Here is a 14,186-nt window from a genome sequence, read left to right on the forward strand (position 1 = left end):
GCCCTCAATCTCTCCCAGCATCAGGGTCTTTTCCAATGAGTTGGCTCTTCACATCAGGTGGCCAAAATATTAGAGCTTCAGCTTCAGCATCAGTCCTTCCAATGAATATTCAGGGTTGATTTCCTTTACGATTGACTGGTTTGATCTCCTTGCTGACCAAAGGATCTCAAAGAGTCTTCTTCAGCACCGCAATTCGAAAGCATCCATTCTTTGGTGCTCAGCCTTCTTTGTGGTCCAACTCTCCTATCTGTACATGACTACTGGAAAAACCATAGCTTTAGCTATACAGACCTTTGTCAGCAAAGTGATGTCTCTGCATTTTAATACACTGTCTAGGTTTGTCATGGCTTCTCTTTCAAGGAGCATCTTTTAATTCCATGGCTGCAGTCACCATCTGCAGCGATTTTGGAGCCCAAGCAAATAAAATCTGTCACTGTTTCCACTTGTTCCCCATCTATTTCCCATGAAGTGATGGGACCAGATGCCATGATCTCAGGTTTTTGAATGTTGAGTTTTAAGTCGGTTTTCTCAGTCTCTTTTTTCACCCTCATTAAGAGGCTGTTCAGGTCCTCTTTACTTTCTGCCAACAGAGCTGTATCATCTGAGACTTATTTATCTCAGACTCTTTTTTATCATTTCAGTACGATTGATGTTCCAAGCTCTTTAATTTTTCAGTCAGGTTGAACGAAGCCACTGGTTTCACATCACCTCCTGAGCCCCAGACATGTGTTTGTGCCTGTTGTTCTAAGCCTGATGGTTTGGCAGAATGCGATGGGTCGCATTCTCCAGCTGCTGTCATCTCAAGGGCAGGGTTGTTCTCAGGGTTACTATTGGCAGGGACCCCCTCGTGATGATCAGTGTCACCGTCACTGGGCAGTGGCCTCCCACGCTCAGTTCCTCTCCTTGTCCTCTTGATGGCCTGATTTTCCATCTAAGCTAGAACTGTTTTGAGGAGAGGAAGCCAAGAAGAGGAAAAAAAAAAAAAGCATGTTTAACTCTCTACTGTCTGCTCTAACACTTTGTACATTGCAGGCACTCAATTCATTAAAGAAATAAATGACAAGCACTTTGCAGATGCAGTAAAAGTGACAAAGGGCCAAAGACACGTTTGAAAATAACAGGGCGGGGGCAGCTGCCTCCACAGATCCCTGATGCTCCCGGCAGCCACTGAGCACCACAGTTATGTTTCAGTTGTTTAGCGGCTAAGTCGAGTCTGACTCTTTGGCAACCCCATGGACTGCAGACCTCCAGGCTCCTCTGTCCACAGAATTTCCCAGGCAAGAATACTGGACTGAGTTGCCATTTCCTTCTTCAGGGGATCTTCCCGACACAGGGATCGAACCCACATCTCCTGCATTGACAACCAGATTCTTTACCACTGAGCCACCAGAGAAGCCCTTCAGTGTGGGGAAACGAAGATTTTTCCTTTTATTTTCAGGGCAACAATGGAGAAACAGATACAGAGAAGAGACTTATGGACATGGGGAGAGGGGAGAAGGGTGAGATGTATGGAAAGAGTAACATGGAAACTTATATTACCATATGTAAAATAGATAGCCAACGGGAATTTGCTGTATGGTTCAGGAAACCCAAATAGGGGCTCTGTTATCAACCTAGAGGGGTGGGATGGGGAGAGAGATGGGAGGGAGGTTCAAAAGGGAGGGGATATATGTATACCTATGGCTGACTCATGTTGAAGTTTGACAGAAAACAGCAAAATTCTGTAAAACAATTATCTTTCGATAAAAAATAAATGTTTTTGCTTTCCACATACTAAAAGACAATGACTGCAACTTAAATACAAAAGAACTTAACAGTTAAATCCACAGCTTTATACTTTTATCTCACTCATGTATCAGTGAAAAATCACCAACTATCAAAAAAAACCAGGAAAAGTTATATAGTTATTTAACAGATGACTAATATTTGTAACGAAAACCAGATATAAGTAGGGTGGTATATCCAGGCTCTCAAATCATAATGCCTCTTCGCTTGTCTTATGGAAAGTTCCACTGCTGCTGACCTCGCCACTAGCAGCCAAATGAGCTGCTGTTATTGTCCAATTTTCATGAAGGCTTCATGGGATTTACTGACATAATTAGGAACTATTCTAAACACACCATCATGGATGGACTAGAGTTTCCTAATACGGGATCTACACCAGAAATCGCAGCGAGTAGTGCCTGCAGTAAACACACCTTGACCTCTTTGCTTTCTCTTTGAAAACCACGAATATGAGGCACACAGTCGCCTTCCTGTCAGTCATGTGTCTAGCTGGTGACTGCAGTCTGCAAGTAGAAAATAGTGATCATTTCTCAAAGGATATTGTTTGCAGTCAGGTTGACATACCTTCTTGAAAAGCACCACTGTGCTTAAGATATTTGGAAGAGTTTTGATATTTTAGCTGAATCTCAATTTAAGAAAACAGCCAACTTATCACACATAGATTTGGGGTTAAGGATTCCTTTCCTAACGTAACTGCTTTCTGGAGAGTTCCTTTAAGTCGTGAGCATTTCTTTAGAACAGCAAAGGTCAAGCTTTTCTGTGACTGGTTTTGCGGATCTGAAGCTTCAAACAATAAATAGCATGGGATCTGTCTGTCTTGTGTCACGCAAGAGATGGCCACTGCCTTCAAAACAGCCAGGGGGAACACATGTAAGAATTAAAGATTTTAAAATTTAAAAAATAAAAAACTAAAAAAAAAAAAAAAAACCAGCCAGGGGCCACAGAACAAAATGTGGTTACAGTCTTTCATCTACTTTTCAGGCTTTTGTCAGGGACTGGCAAAAACGTAACAATCACTTTGTCCTTCAAAGCAAGGGTCCCCAACCTCCCAGATTTAATGCTTGATGATTGGAGGTGGAGCTGATGTAATAACAAAAAGTGCACAATAATTAAAATGCGTTTGAATCATCCTGAAACCATCCCCCATTCCCCGGTCCATGGAAGAATTGTCTTCCACCAGTCCCTGGTGCCAAAAAGGTTGAGGACTGACTGCTGCTTTAAAGAATTTATTAACTTGCAGACAAAAAACAAACTCCTAGGCACCAAGGTAATTACTGTTAACTAGAGCTATATATCCCAGGAGCAACTTCCAAGTGACCTTGCATCACTGTCTGTAACCAACACTACCTATTATTATGGGCTGAGTGTTCTGAGTACTTTATGAGGTAGAGTAACTATGATATAGATATATATATATAACTTCTCTCCTAATATATATATATATATATAACTTCTCTCCTAAGATATATATATATATATATATCTTCTCTCCTTCAGCTGAAGGAATCGAAAGTTTACACAGCTACTAAGAGTAGAAAAGCAAGATAAAACATCCTGAACTGCCATATATCAATAATAATCCTGAGTACAAAAGCATGGCTCAGACACCTATCTCATTAAGCTAGGCATCTGAAAGCATGTTCTATATAATCTGCTTTCCTATGATAATTTACCACTTAAGGATAGTTTTGCTGTGTTCTTATGCACAGCAGATACTTTGAAAGGCTTTGCGTATGTTTTTCCTTCTGCCAGATTCCTCTTCTGTTTATTAAAATTCTACTCACCCTTCAAAGCACAGCTCAAATTTCAAGTCCTTTTTTGGAAACTTTTCCCTTTATATTTATTACCACCAAGTGGGATAACATATTAAATGGAGCAGGGCTCTGAAATAAGGAGATAAACCAAGTAGACAAGAAATGGGGAATGAAAGGCATTGCAGGCAAAGGGCCCAAAGTGAGAAATAGCGTGTGGTTTATAGGGAATCCCAAATGGTTAGGTTGCAAAGGACTCTACTAGATTGGCTAAAAAGGAGACTAGACAAGCAGGCTGAACTGAAAGAGACTACATTATCCTGTTAGCGATGGTGAGCTACGAAAGGACTTTAAGGGGAAAAAAATGTCTCAACATACTGTACTTTAGGAAAAAAGAAAAAAACACCAGTGGGAATGTGGAATCATCTGGCCTGGAGATGAAACTGGAGGCAGCAGAGTGATCAGTGTAAGAGGTAACAGGTGAAAAGGTGACCTTGATCTGTGAAAGGAGGGACCCAAGAGACATCAGAGGTAACAGGAATAGGTTTCACAGCAAACTAAGTGTGGCTGAATGGGTGCTGGAGAAGCCAGCCAGGAGGACTCTCGGGGTTCTAGTTTAAATGACGAGGTCCATTTTCATAATGCTAATCTTTCGGGCTGGAAATACTGTATGTAGCAGGAACAGGTCTGGAAGTAGAGTGAAATGAGGTTTTTGAGACAGGTTGATCTGACATGTTGATCCAACACTCAAGAAAGCCCAACACGCAGTTGGGATGGAGGGCTAAAGCTCAGTCTGGGAGAGAAAGCTGTTGGGAGACATCATCTTATTAACGCTACTTGAAACCACAGGATGAGATGAGGCTGATTAAGGAATAGGAGAGTAACCAGGGACTTCCCTGGCAAGCCAGTGGTTAAGACTCCGCCTTCCAAAGCAGGGGATACAGGACAGATCCCTGATAGGGGAGCGAAGATCCCACATGCCTCTCAGCCAAAAAACCAAAACGAAAAAAAGAAACAATATTTTAACAAGTTCAGGAAAGACTAAAAGTGGTCCACTTTAAAAAAAAAAATTCTTAAAACAGGGCCAAGTATGGACACAGCACACCGATGTCTTAACAAGCAGGCCAAGGAAAGGAAGCCAGTGGAAGACACATGACTAAGAAAAAGACGGACTGTCCTGGTGGCACAGTGGATAGGAACCTGCCTGCCCGTGCGGCGGACACGGATGGGCTCTATCCCTGGTCCGGGAAGGTCCCACGTGCTGCAGGGCAACTAAGCCAGTGCACCCCAACTTCTGAGCCAGTGCTCTACAGCCCACGAGACACAACTGCTGAGCCTGCGTGAGGCAGCTACTGAAACCTGCGCACCGTGGAGCCACACACCACAACTCCTAAAGCCCACGCTCCACAACAGGAATAGCCCCCGCCACGAGAAGCCTGAGCAATGCAACAAAGAACAGCCTCCGCTCACTGCATCGAGAGAAAGCCAGAGCACAGCGACAAAGACCCACCACAACCAGAGAGTAAGAAAATACATTTTAGAAGAAAAGAAAGAGAGAAGAGCCAAAAGCAAGAGGGCAAATCATGAGAGTGATTTTAGTGGGGAGTGGGGGGGGGTGGCGGTGGGAAAAGCAATGTTTTCTAGCAGCACAGCTAAAGCAGTGAGATGTGGTAAGACAAGGACTAAGCAGTCAGCTTCGGGCAGAAGTGGCAGTGTGACCTCTGTGAGAACAGAAGTGTGTGGGGTGGGGAAAGGGGTGGATGGGCGCAGAAGCAGGGTGAGTGAGTAAAAGCACAGAGTTGGAAGCAGAGGTGAGGAGGGCTTATCACTCTAGTAAATCATGAGTGGTGTTTTAAAGACCCCCACAGTAACCAGGAAGAACAAGAGGGATAGAGACGTTCAAGAGAAATCTCTTTGGGGACATCCGTGGTTGTATTTTACTTTTTAAACAGAAAGATTAAGGGCAATTTTAAATTCCAAGGAGTTACCAAAAGGAAGCACTCCAACACGAAGAAATGGGAAATTGGTGGTGCAGGTCTGAAACAAGAGGGCTACATGGAGCGGAACGGTTAGAATAACTGTGGCACAGAATTAAGGTATTTCAGAAACAAATGAATACATGAAACAGTATTAGCTCATGATATTTATTATCGGGGCTGGTTACAGAAAAGTCTTTTTTCCACTGTTGATTTAGGCATAAGAATAGGTATTTGTCTCATATGACTTCCTTTTAGAACTTCTATTTTTAAAAAAATCATAAAACTGTCTCTATCTGGGAAGATAAGTATCAATTCTTTTTTTAAAAAGTGAGGAGGGGTGGAGCTGGGGTTTTGTTCTCTGCCTCAGTAACTACGACCGAACAAGGTGTAGTACTTGGCAGGGTTCTTTCCACACACACACTTGGCTCCTGGCGGCAGCTCGCAGAGTGGCTTGAAGGGAATGCACAGGCTTTTAGCTCCCATTGACGGAGCACCGGGCTCAAGATCTTGATCCCTGAATTAAAAACAAATAAAAAATCCATTCGTTTATGCCATGCATTTGTATTCTTCAATACCTCATAGGTTTTATCTGTTAAACATAATTATCTTACCTGGCAGTAGTCTTTTTGATCCAATCTTCACAGTCAATTTCCCCACAGAATGGAATCTGAGCAATCTAATAAAAAAAAAAAAGTTCAGTATTTACAACTCCTTCTATTCTATAAAAGGAACATTTGAGTTTTGCATTAAACCTGCAAGCAAAAAGGACAGGCTTCCCAGCCCTTTTCAGGCCATGACACCTTGCAAACCTGCTAGAACTCTGCTCAGAGATGCCCGAGATAAGAAAGAAATGTTTTCCACTATCCCAAACCCACACTTCATGTAACATCTGCACATAACAAAGACATCTTTGTAATACACTTAAATGACCAAATAAACTGGCTGCAACACAGTGCTGAAGGGAAGGAACAAAAAGTGAATTTCAATCAAATCTGCACTGCCGCCTGCTCTACCTGGCTCCATGGTTATCAGGAGGATGGAGAAGACAAACAGTAAACTGACTTTCAGTGAAAGAAAGTGTGAGTCGCTCAGTCCTGTCCAACTCTTTGTGACCCCATGGACTGTAGCCCACCAGGCTCCTCTGTCTGTGGGATTCTCCAGGCAAGAATACTGGAGTGGGTCGCCATTTTCTCCAGGGGATCTTCCTGACCCAGGGATGGAAGCCAGGTCTTCTGCATTCCAGGCAGATTCTTTACTGTCTGAGCCACCACGGAAGTTCATATAATTAAATATATTTTATATACAAACAATATAAAGTTAATTATTGGATATATAAATTTATAATGTAAAATCTAAATGTAGAAACTCTGCAATGAAAACAGAAGAAAAACCAAACCTACAGACATAGAGCTGAACTAACAAAGTTAATTCCCTGTATTGAAACTTATTAAATCATTAGCATTTACACAAACAAAAAGCATGAAAAAACTGAACATTCTTAAAAGTATTATTTAAAATTCATTCTAAAAAACAGAATGGGGGGAAACCTTAATCAGTCTCTAATTATGCAGTGATATAAATACTAACCCAATTACAAAAATTGTAATAATAAATTTAAATTTAGTTTCTTAGAAATTTTATTTTTGTTAATGTACAACACAAAGCTATATTTTTTATAATATTAACAAATTTTACAGTAGTCTTTATTTCTTTGCACTAAGGAAAAAAAATCACTAAGACTTGAAAAGGTATTTCTAAAAAACATTTTTTTAATTTAAAATGGTAAAGTATGTAAACAAATTCAACCAAAGTTGTATTTAGATGCATTTGGACTCATAAATGATAATTTTGTGAAAAACAAAAACCAAAAGATTAAATCCTTTTTAGCCTCAAAGCTTTTTATAAGATCTGAAATTTCTTATTATTTATGCACATAATTCATTAATGTGAAAGGAGAATACACATTTTTAGGTGATTTACTCAGCCATAGAAAGGTTTTTACCTTTTTATCTTTCATTTTTTCTACATCTATATTTTAAAAAGACAAAATCTTTTGCAATATATAGTTTCTTGAACTCTTCAACAGAAATGTTACTGATGAGAAATAGTAATGTAGTAATAGAAATAATGATCAACAGATTAATGATATATTTATGTCAACAGTAACAAGTATATGTTACATATAAATGACATCTATTTTTCATTCAATTAAGACCACCTCCTTGGAAAAATTTACTAAAATCAAGTCCTATAAATCAGATATATTAAAAAAATTTTTTTCATTTATACCAACAAGGAAGGGTAGAAAATCAAACTCTCACTTACATTCAAGTTCCAAAGATCCCTTCCTCCTCCCCTCCCAGTAAATCCAATGTTATTTACCACAGCTTCAAAGCTTGCTTGACAGTCAGTCAACATAGCTAAGCTGACCAACAAGAGGTGAGATGGGAGCTGAAACTGACTACTGAATACAAGAAACAACAGTCGTTTTGGTCTCTATGTGATCTTTGGACACACAACCAAAATACTGTATTCTGGCTCAGGACAGATGTTGAAATCTCTCCAACAGCTTATCTAGTATTAGAATATGATTCCACTAATATCTGCTGAGATTCATTTCTTTGAAAGCAATGGATTAACTGATAAGTTACTCTATTGATTTATTAACTCTTATGCAATGTCTTTAATAGACTTTACTGTAAGAATGACTACCATATTTCTATAATAAAGGAAATCATAAAATTCAATACTTTATGGAACAAAAAAATTAGAAAAAGTAAATAAATCACAGTGGAAGAAAAAATATACACAGTGTCCATTCTCAGGCAAAAAGGCTAGAAAAAACAGAAATATGAAATACGTAGTTCGAAGTCAAGTGACAAATGATGGAAATCAGAAAGGCGGAAGATTACCAAGGCAACCAAGAATAATAGAAGGCTAAATACTATACAATTATAGATCAGAAGGGGATTTTGATACTATTTTGTACTTATTTTTCATTAACAGACATATTAAGAGGTGAATGATCACCAACTAAAATCAACTAAAATCAACCAACTAACCAACTAAAATCTTGTCTTACACCCTCAGGATGAATTTTTTAAAAGATACAGAGAAAAAGTACATTAAGCTGAATCAGAAGAGAGACCCAAATTCTAATAATAGGCCTGCTGTTGTATGCCTTGGGGTAATTCATTTAGACTCTGGCCCGTGGCTTTCTCATTTATAATCTGGGGACACAGAACAGGCTGTATAAGTAAACATGTATACCAGAATACTAAAGTTCATAAGTGATTCATTCCAGTAATTAATAATTTTACAAACTGAAACCTCTTCTTTATGAAAATTAAGTTTTCGCTGGGAACATCTGCATATACAGAGGACACAAAACTGATAAAATCTTAAAAGAGCCATTAGGAAAACCCGTGCAGTTTTACGGAATCCAGTAGTACCCACTCATTCTCAAAAACAAACTTAGAAATGAGTAATATTTTTCACTTATTATTCAGAAAGATCAATCAATTAAGATCTGGGTAAGTATATACACTGAGAGATCAGAAACAGGCTTTCCTTATTTTAGGAATTTTCCCATTACATTTCTAAAACTAAAACAATGTTTACTTTAGGAACTTAGGCTGAGAAAACGAAATGAAACTTTTCAATAATGAAAATATTAGGGGTCATACAGAATGAAACTCATTCAATGAGCCTAATGAGCATGAGAGAAAGCTTTTATAAAATCAGTTCACAGTGTTATCCAAAAACGACAGAATACTTTACAGCTGCAGGAAAGTCAATGGAAAACAGAGGCTGAATGATATACAAACCTTTTATGCGACAGGCTTTGAAAAAGGGATTAACATGATACATAAATTCAATGAGTCTTAAAATACCACTCACTGAAATATGTTCATATTAAAAAATTTTCAGAATTCTCTTACCTTCCCAGAATCGAGCTCCTTCTGGAAGTCCTCCATTGTATTAGCCACAACCATATGAGTCTTAAGGTCTTCAGAAGCCCTATCAAGTAATTAGAAAACATATTTTTTCTTACTAATAAACTAAAGCACACGTGAGGTCAGTTGTGTCCCACTCTCTGCAACCCCATGGACGGTAGCCCGCCAGGCTCCTCTGACCATGGGAAGAATACTGGAGTGGGTTGCCATTCCCTCCTCCAGGGGATCTTCCCGACCCAGGGATCAAACCTGCATCTCCTGCGTCTCCTGCACTGTCAGGCAGATCCTTTACCACTGAGCCACAGGCTACCCAGAATTAGAAGTGAATACATATTTTTTCTTACTAATATGACAAAGTTTTTTTTAATGGCATAATTTAATGAAAGAATAACAACTTGGAATTGAGAAGAATTCAACATGAACTTCAATTTGTCTCCAGCAGTGACATTCAGTGAACTTCATCACTAGTTATTAGTTAGCTCATCATTCCATTATTGGAAATGTTAAAAAATTTGCCAAGCACACGCAGGTAACAATTACTTTTGTCATAGTCATTAAATATCTGCTGATCAATATTCTAACTCCTGGCTTTACCACTTATTACCTACCAGAGTCTAGGTTATTATTTAAACTTCTCTGGTCTTAGTTTTCCCTTCTATAAAATTGGAAAAATACTCATCTAACCACCAGATCAAATTGTTGTGAGAATCAAACACAAAGGCATGAAAATGTTTTAAAAAGGAAAAAACACATAAATATACATTATTCAAGCTATCTTCACATACTCTGTAAGTCTTCTGTAAGAATCTCAGGTTCCAGAAATGAAATAAGTATTATTCTCTTCCACACTGACAGTCACACATCACACAGGAGCACTCACGGGTGGGACCAATGAAGAGAAGGCATATGTTTCTTTTCTGAACCTCAGGGCTAGACTGTGGGAACCCTGACCATGACTATTTGCTGTCCACCAAACCTGTTTCCCTTTCTTCTGACTTTTTTGCAGTGAGGTGGGTGGGCCCAAGTGGCTAAGTTACAGCCAATGAGATACAGAAAGGAATATGCCACTTCCAGGGCTGAAGCCTTAAGGAGGGGAAAAAAATGCACTATTAATGTAAGCAACTTACATTAATAAATTTACTGAATTAAAATGTCAATACACAGATGTAAAGAACAGACTTTTGGACTCTGTGGGAGAAGGTGAGGGTGGGATGATTTGAGAGAATAGCATTGAAACATGTATATTATCATATGTGAAACAGATCGCCAGTCCAGGTTCGATGGCAAACCCACCACAATATTATAAAGTAATTAGCCTCCTATTAAAAATTTTTTTTTAATGTCAATTAAAAAAAGTCCTGTTTTTTTAGCCATTAAAGCAGTGTTTTTTCCAACCAGGGGTGTACATCTGGATCACACAGAGCATTTTAACAATACAGATGACCAGACTCTATCTTAAAACTAATCAATCAGAGTCTCCAAGTGTAAGGCCCAGGTATTTTTCTGTCCCCAACGCTCCCAGGAGACTCTGAAGAGAGTCTCTGGAGAAGGATCACTGCACTGAGAGCACTATTCAGGCGACAGCAACGAGGACAGGCAGCTTTCTAATCTTGCGTCTCGGACAGTATCTCCTGCTTGGAGTTCAGATGAACTTCACATGGATTATGCATTTGTTGGCCAAATAAATCCATGAAAGTCATCCTCAAGAGACGTATTATCATTCGCCTTTTAAGGCAAACCAGCCAACAAAAGCAAGTTCACTTGCCTACCATCACATAAAAGCACCAAAGCCAAGGATAAAATTGATTCACTCCTTATGTGCAAGATTTACTGAAGATGAACATGAATGAGACACAGGTATTAGAGGATAAACGAGGAAGGTGCAGGCAAGGGGGGCCCCCACCCCAAACTGAGCCTCTATCCCCAGTGGCCACAGGTCTTCCTCTCTGCTTCAGGTGGACAGGAAAGAAAACAAGGTGCCACCCATAGGCCACCCATCTTCTAGTGCCTCTGCCTTGAGATCTGTGATTCTAAAAGTCCCCTCTCCAGAGGTCAGGGCAGCCTCAAGCCTTGCCATCACCCAACCCCCTTTAGGAGGTTCTTAGCCTTGGTGACATATTATCACCACCAGAGGGCGTTTACTACTCAAGGTGCCAGGCCCTCTAGGCCAGCTAAATTAACCTCTCGGGGAGGGTCCCAGGCACAGGTAGTTTGAAAAGCTCCCCAGGTCCTGCTAATGTGTACCCAACAAGTGAGAATCAGTGCTTCTGCCCCTCAAATCTGATGTATCGTAAAAGCCTGGATCTAAAATGAACCCAAATCAGTCGAAGGGACAGATAGTCCATCACCCCAAACCCAATAGGGAGCAGAAAGCATATAGAAAATAATCGCAATACAAGTCAAAAAACCAAACAGAAAGGCCAATTAAGAACCATGGGAGTTCGGAGGGAAAGATGACTTCCCGTGGGGGCAATCACGGATTCCTTGGTAGAGATCTCAAAGGCTGAGCACAATGAGAAGACGGGAGACACAAGCAACTCTAAGGAACTGACCGGGTAAAGAGGTTAATGTGGATGTCTTCCAAAACAGCACGAAGCTTCGTCTCAGCCTCATTTTCAGCAATTGTCAGCTTTTCCCCAGTGTCTCGTCTGACAGCTACAAACTGGCAGTTCTTCATATCACGTGGCCCAACTTCAAGTCTAATCGGGACTCCCTAGAAAGCAAAAAAGCAGTGAAAAATGGCACATGCCCATCTCCAACTGAATAAACAGACTGATGTCATGGCTTTACCCGCTATAAATCACAAGCATCCAAAACACAGAGACAGATGCAAACCATTTTAAAGAGAAGGGAATGTTCCTGATACACTTCAGAAACGTATTCCAATGAGAAGGCATAAACCTAAGGAAAGAAGGTACTGCCCGAGTGGCTCTGAGCTGGGAAAGAGTTTAATGGGGAAACATGAGGGCAGCTGTCCAGCTTGCTATTCCTAACTTGTCTCACATAACAGCACACATGGAAAATCACACTTGCATGGCACACGGGGGTAAACAGAGTAGGCTCCTTGACACATCCTGGACCCATTCATGGCACATGGTGTGCTTTGGTGAGAAGGCCCTGGCTCTGGCTGCTCTACCTTGAGCATCAGAATTACTGAAGGACTTGTCAAAGCACATACTGCTGGGCTCCGCCACCTGAGTTTCTGATCACCGTAGGTCCAGTGATGTGGCCCGAGAATTTGTAATTCTATCAAGTTCTAAGATGGTAAAGAATCCATCTGCAATACAGGAGACGTGGGTTCTATCCCTGGGTTGAGAAGATCCCCTGGAGAAGGGAACTGGCTACCCACTCCAGTATTCTTGCCTGGAGAATCCCATGGACAGAGGAGCCTGGTGGGCTACAGTCCATGGGAGTACAAAGAGTTGGACACGCCTGAGTGACTTCTACCTTCCCTTTCACCAAGTTCTCCCGTGATGCTGACCTGCTGGTCCTGGGACTGCACTCTGAGAACGACTCCCCAGGAGCCCAGGGTTTTTACAAAGGAGCTTAAGGAGCATATGCAAGTTTAAGCCTTGTGGATGTTCAATCCTTGTGAATCCACATAATGAGTTTTCTCTGAGTGGATTAAGGCTTAAGAGAGAACCTACTTTTAGGGGCTAGAAACTTCCTGACAAATAAAACTTTAACACGTTTTTCTTTTTTGAGTGAATGATCCTCTATAAGTGTTTTGAATTTAAATTAGGAGCCTGTCTACACAGTTCAGCTGATCAGTCGTCCCCCAAACCAAAGCCAAAGAAAAAAATGTAATTGTTACTCTAGAAAAAAAAGATTTACCTCCTAGAGAAGACTTACTTTATAAAATAACAACACTCTGGAACAAAACACTGTATACTTTCACATTATTTTATTGCTTCCCTTTACTCATCCAATGTATATATGCATTCATGGACCACATCCTTGTCTAACTCAATGATACTAGGCCATGCCGTGTGGGGCCACCCAAGATGGACGGGTCATGGTGGAGAGGTCTGACAGAATGCGGTCCACTGGAGAAGGGAATGGCAAACCACTTCAGTATTCTTGCCTTGAGAACCCCATGAACAGTTGGCTTAAAGCTCAACATTCAGAAAGCTAAGATCATGGCATCCGGTCCCATCACTTCATGGCAAATAGATGGGGAAACAGTGGAAACAGTGAGAGACTTTATTTTTTGGGGTTCCAAAATCACTGCAGATAGTGACTGCAGCCATGAAATTAAAAGACGTTTACTCCTTGGAAGGAAGATTATGACCAAGCTAGACAGCATATTACAAAGCAGAGACATTACTTTGCTGACAAAGGTCCGTCTAATCAAGGCTATGGTTTTTCCAGTAGTCATGTATGGATGTGAGAGCTGGACTATAAAAAAAGCTGAGTGCCGAAGAATTGATGCTTTTGAACTGTGGTGTTGGAGAAGACTCTTGAGAGTCCCTTGGACTGTAAGGAGATCCAACCATTCCATCCTAAAAGAGATCAGTCCTGGGTGTTCATTGGAGGGTCTGATGTTGAAGCTGAAACTCCAATACTTTGGCCACCTGATGCGAAGAGCTGACTCATTTGAAAAGACCCTGATGCTGGGAAAGATTGAGGGCAGGAGGAGAAAGGGATGACAGAGGATGAGATGGGTGGATGGCATCACCAACTCAATGGACATGAGTTTGGGTGGACTCAGGGAG

At 40.6% G+C, this 14,186-nt stretch overlaps 1 protein-coding gene across 1 annotated transcript in view; it reads right to left on the reverse strand.

Annotated features, from left to right (window-relative positions):
• EPRS (glutamyl-prolyl-tRNA synthetase) overlaps positions 5,667-14,186 on the reverse strand; it is a 64,392-nt gene continuing 55,872 nt past the window's right edge. Inside the window, exons 29-32 of the mRNA XM_018060163.1 lie at positions 12,024-12,184; positions 9,457-9,535; positions 6,127-6,191; positions 5,667-6,029 (exon numbers count right to left, since the gene is read on the reverse strand). Of these exons, the coding sequence (XP_017915652.1) occupies positions 5,879-6,029; positions 6,127-6,191; positions 9,457-9,535; positions 12,024-12,184 (456 nt within the window). The 3' untranslated portion in view covers positions 5,667-5,878. The remainder of the gene's footprint in view (positions 6,030-6,126; positions 6,192-9,456; positions 9,536-12,023; positions 12,185-14,186) is intronic.

The sequence above is a fragment of the Capra hircus genome, chromosome 16 (genome assembly GCF_001704415.2).
Source record: "Capra hircus breed San Clemente chromosome 16, ASM170441v1, whole genome shotgun sequence".
Lineage (NCBI taxonomy): Eukaryota > Metazoa > Chordata > Mammalia > Artiodactyla > Bovidae > Capra > Capra hircus.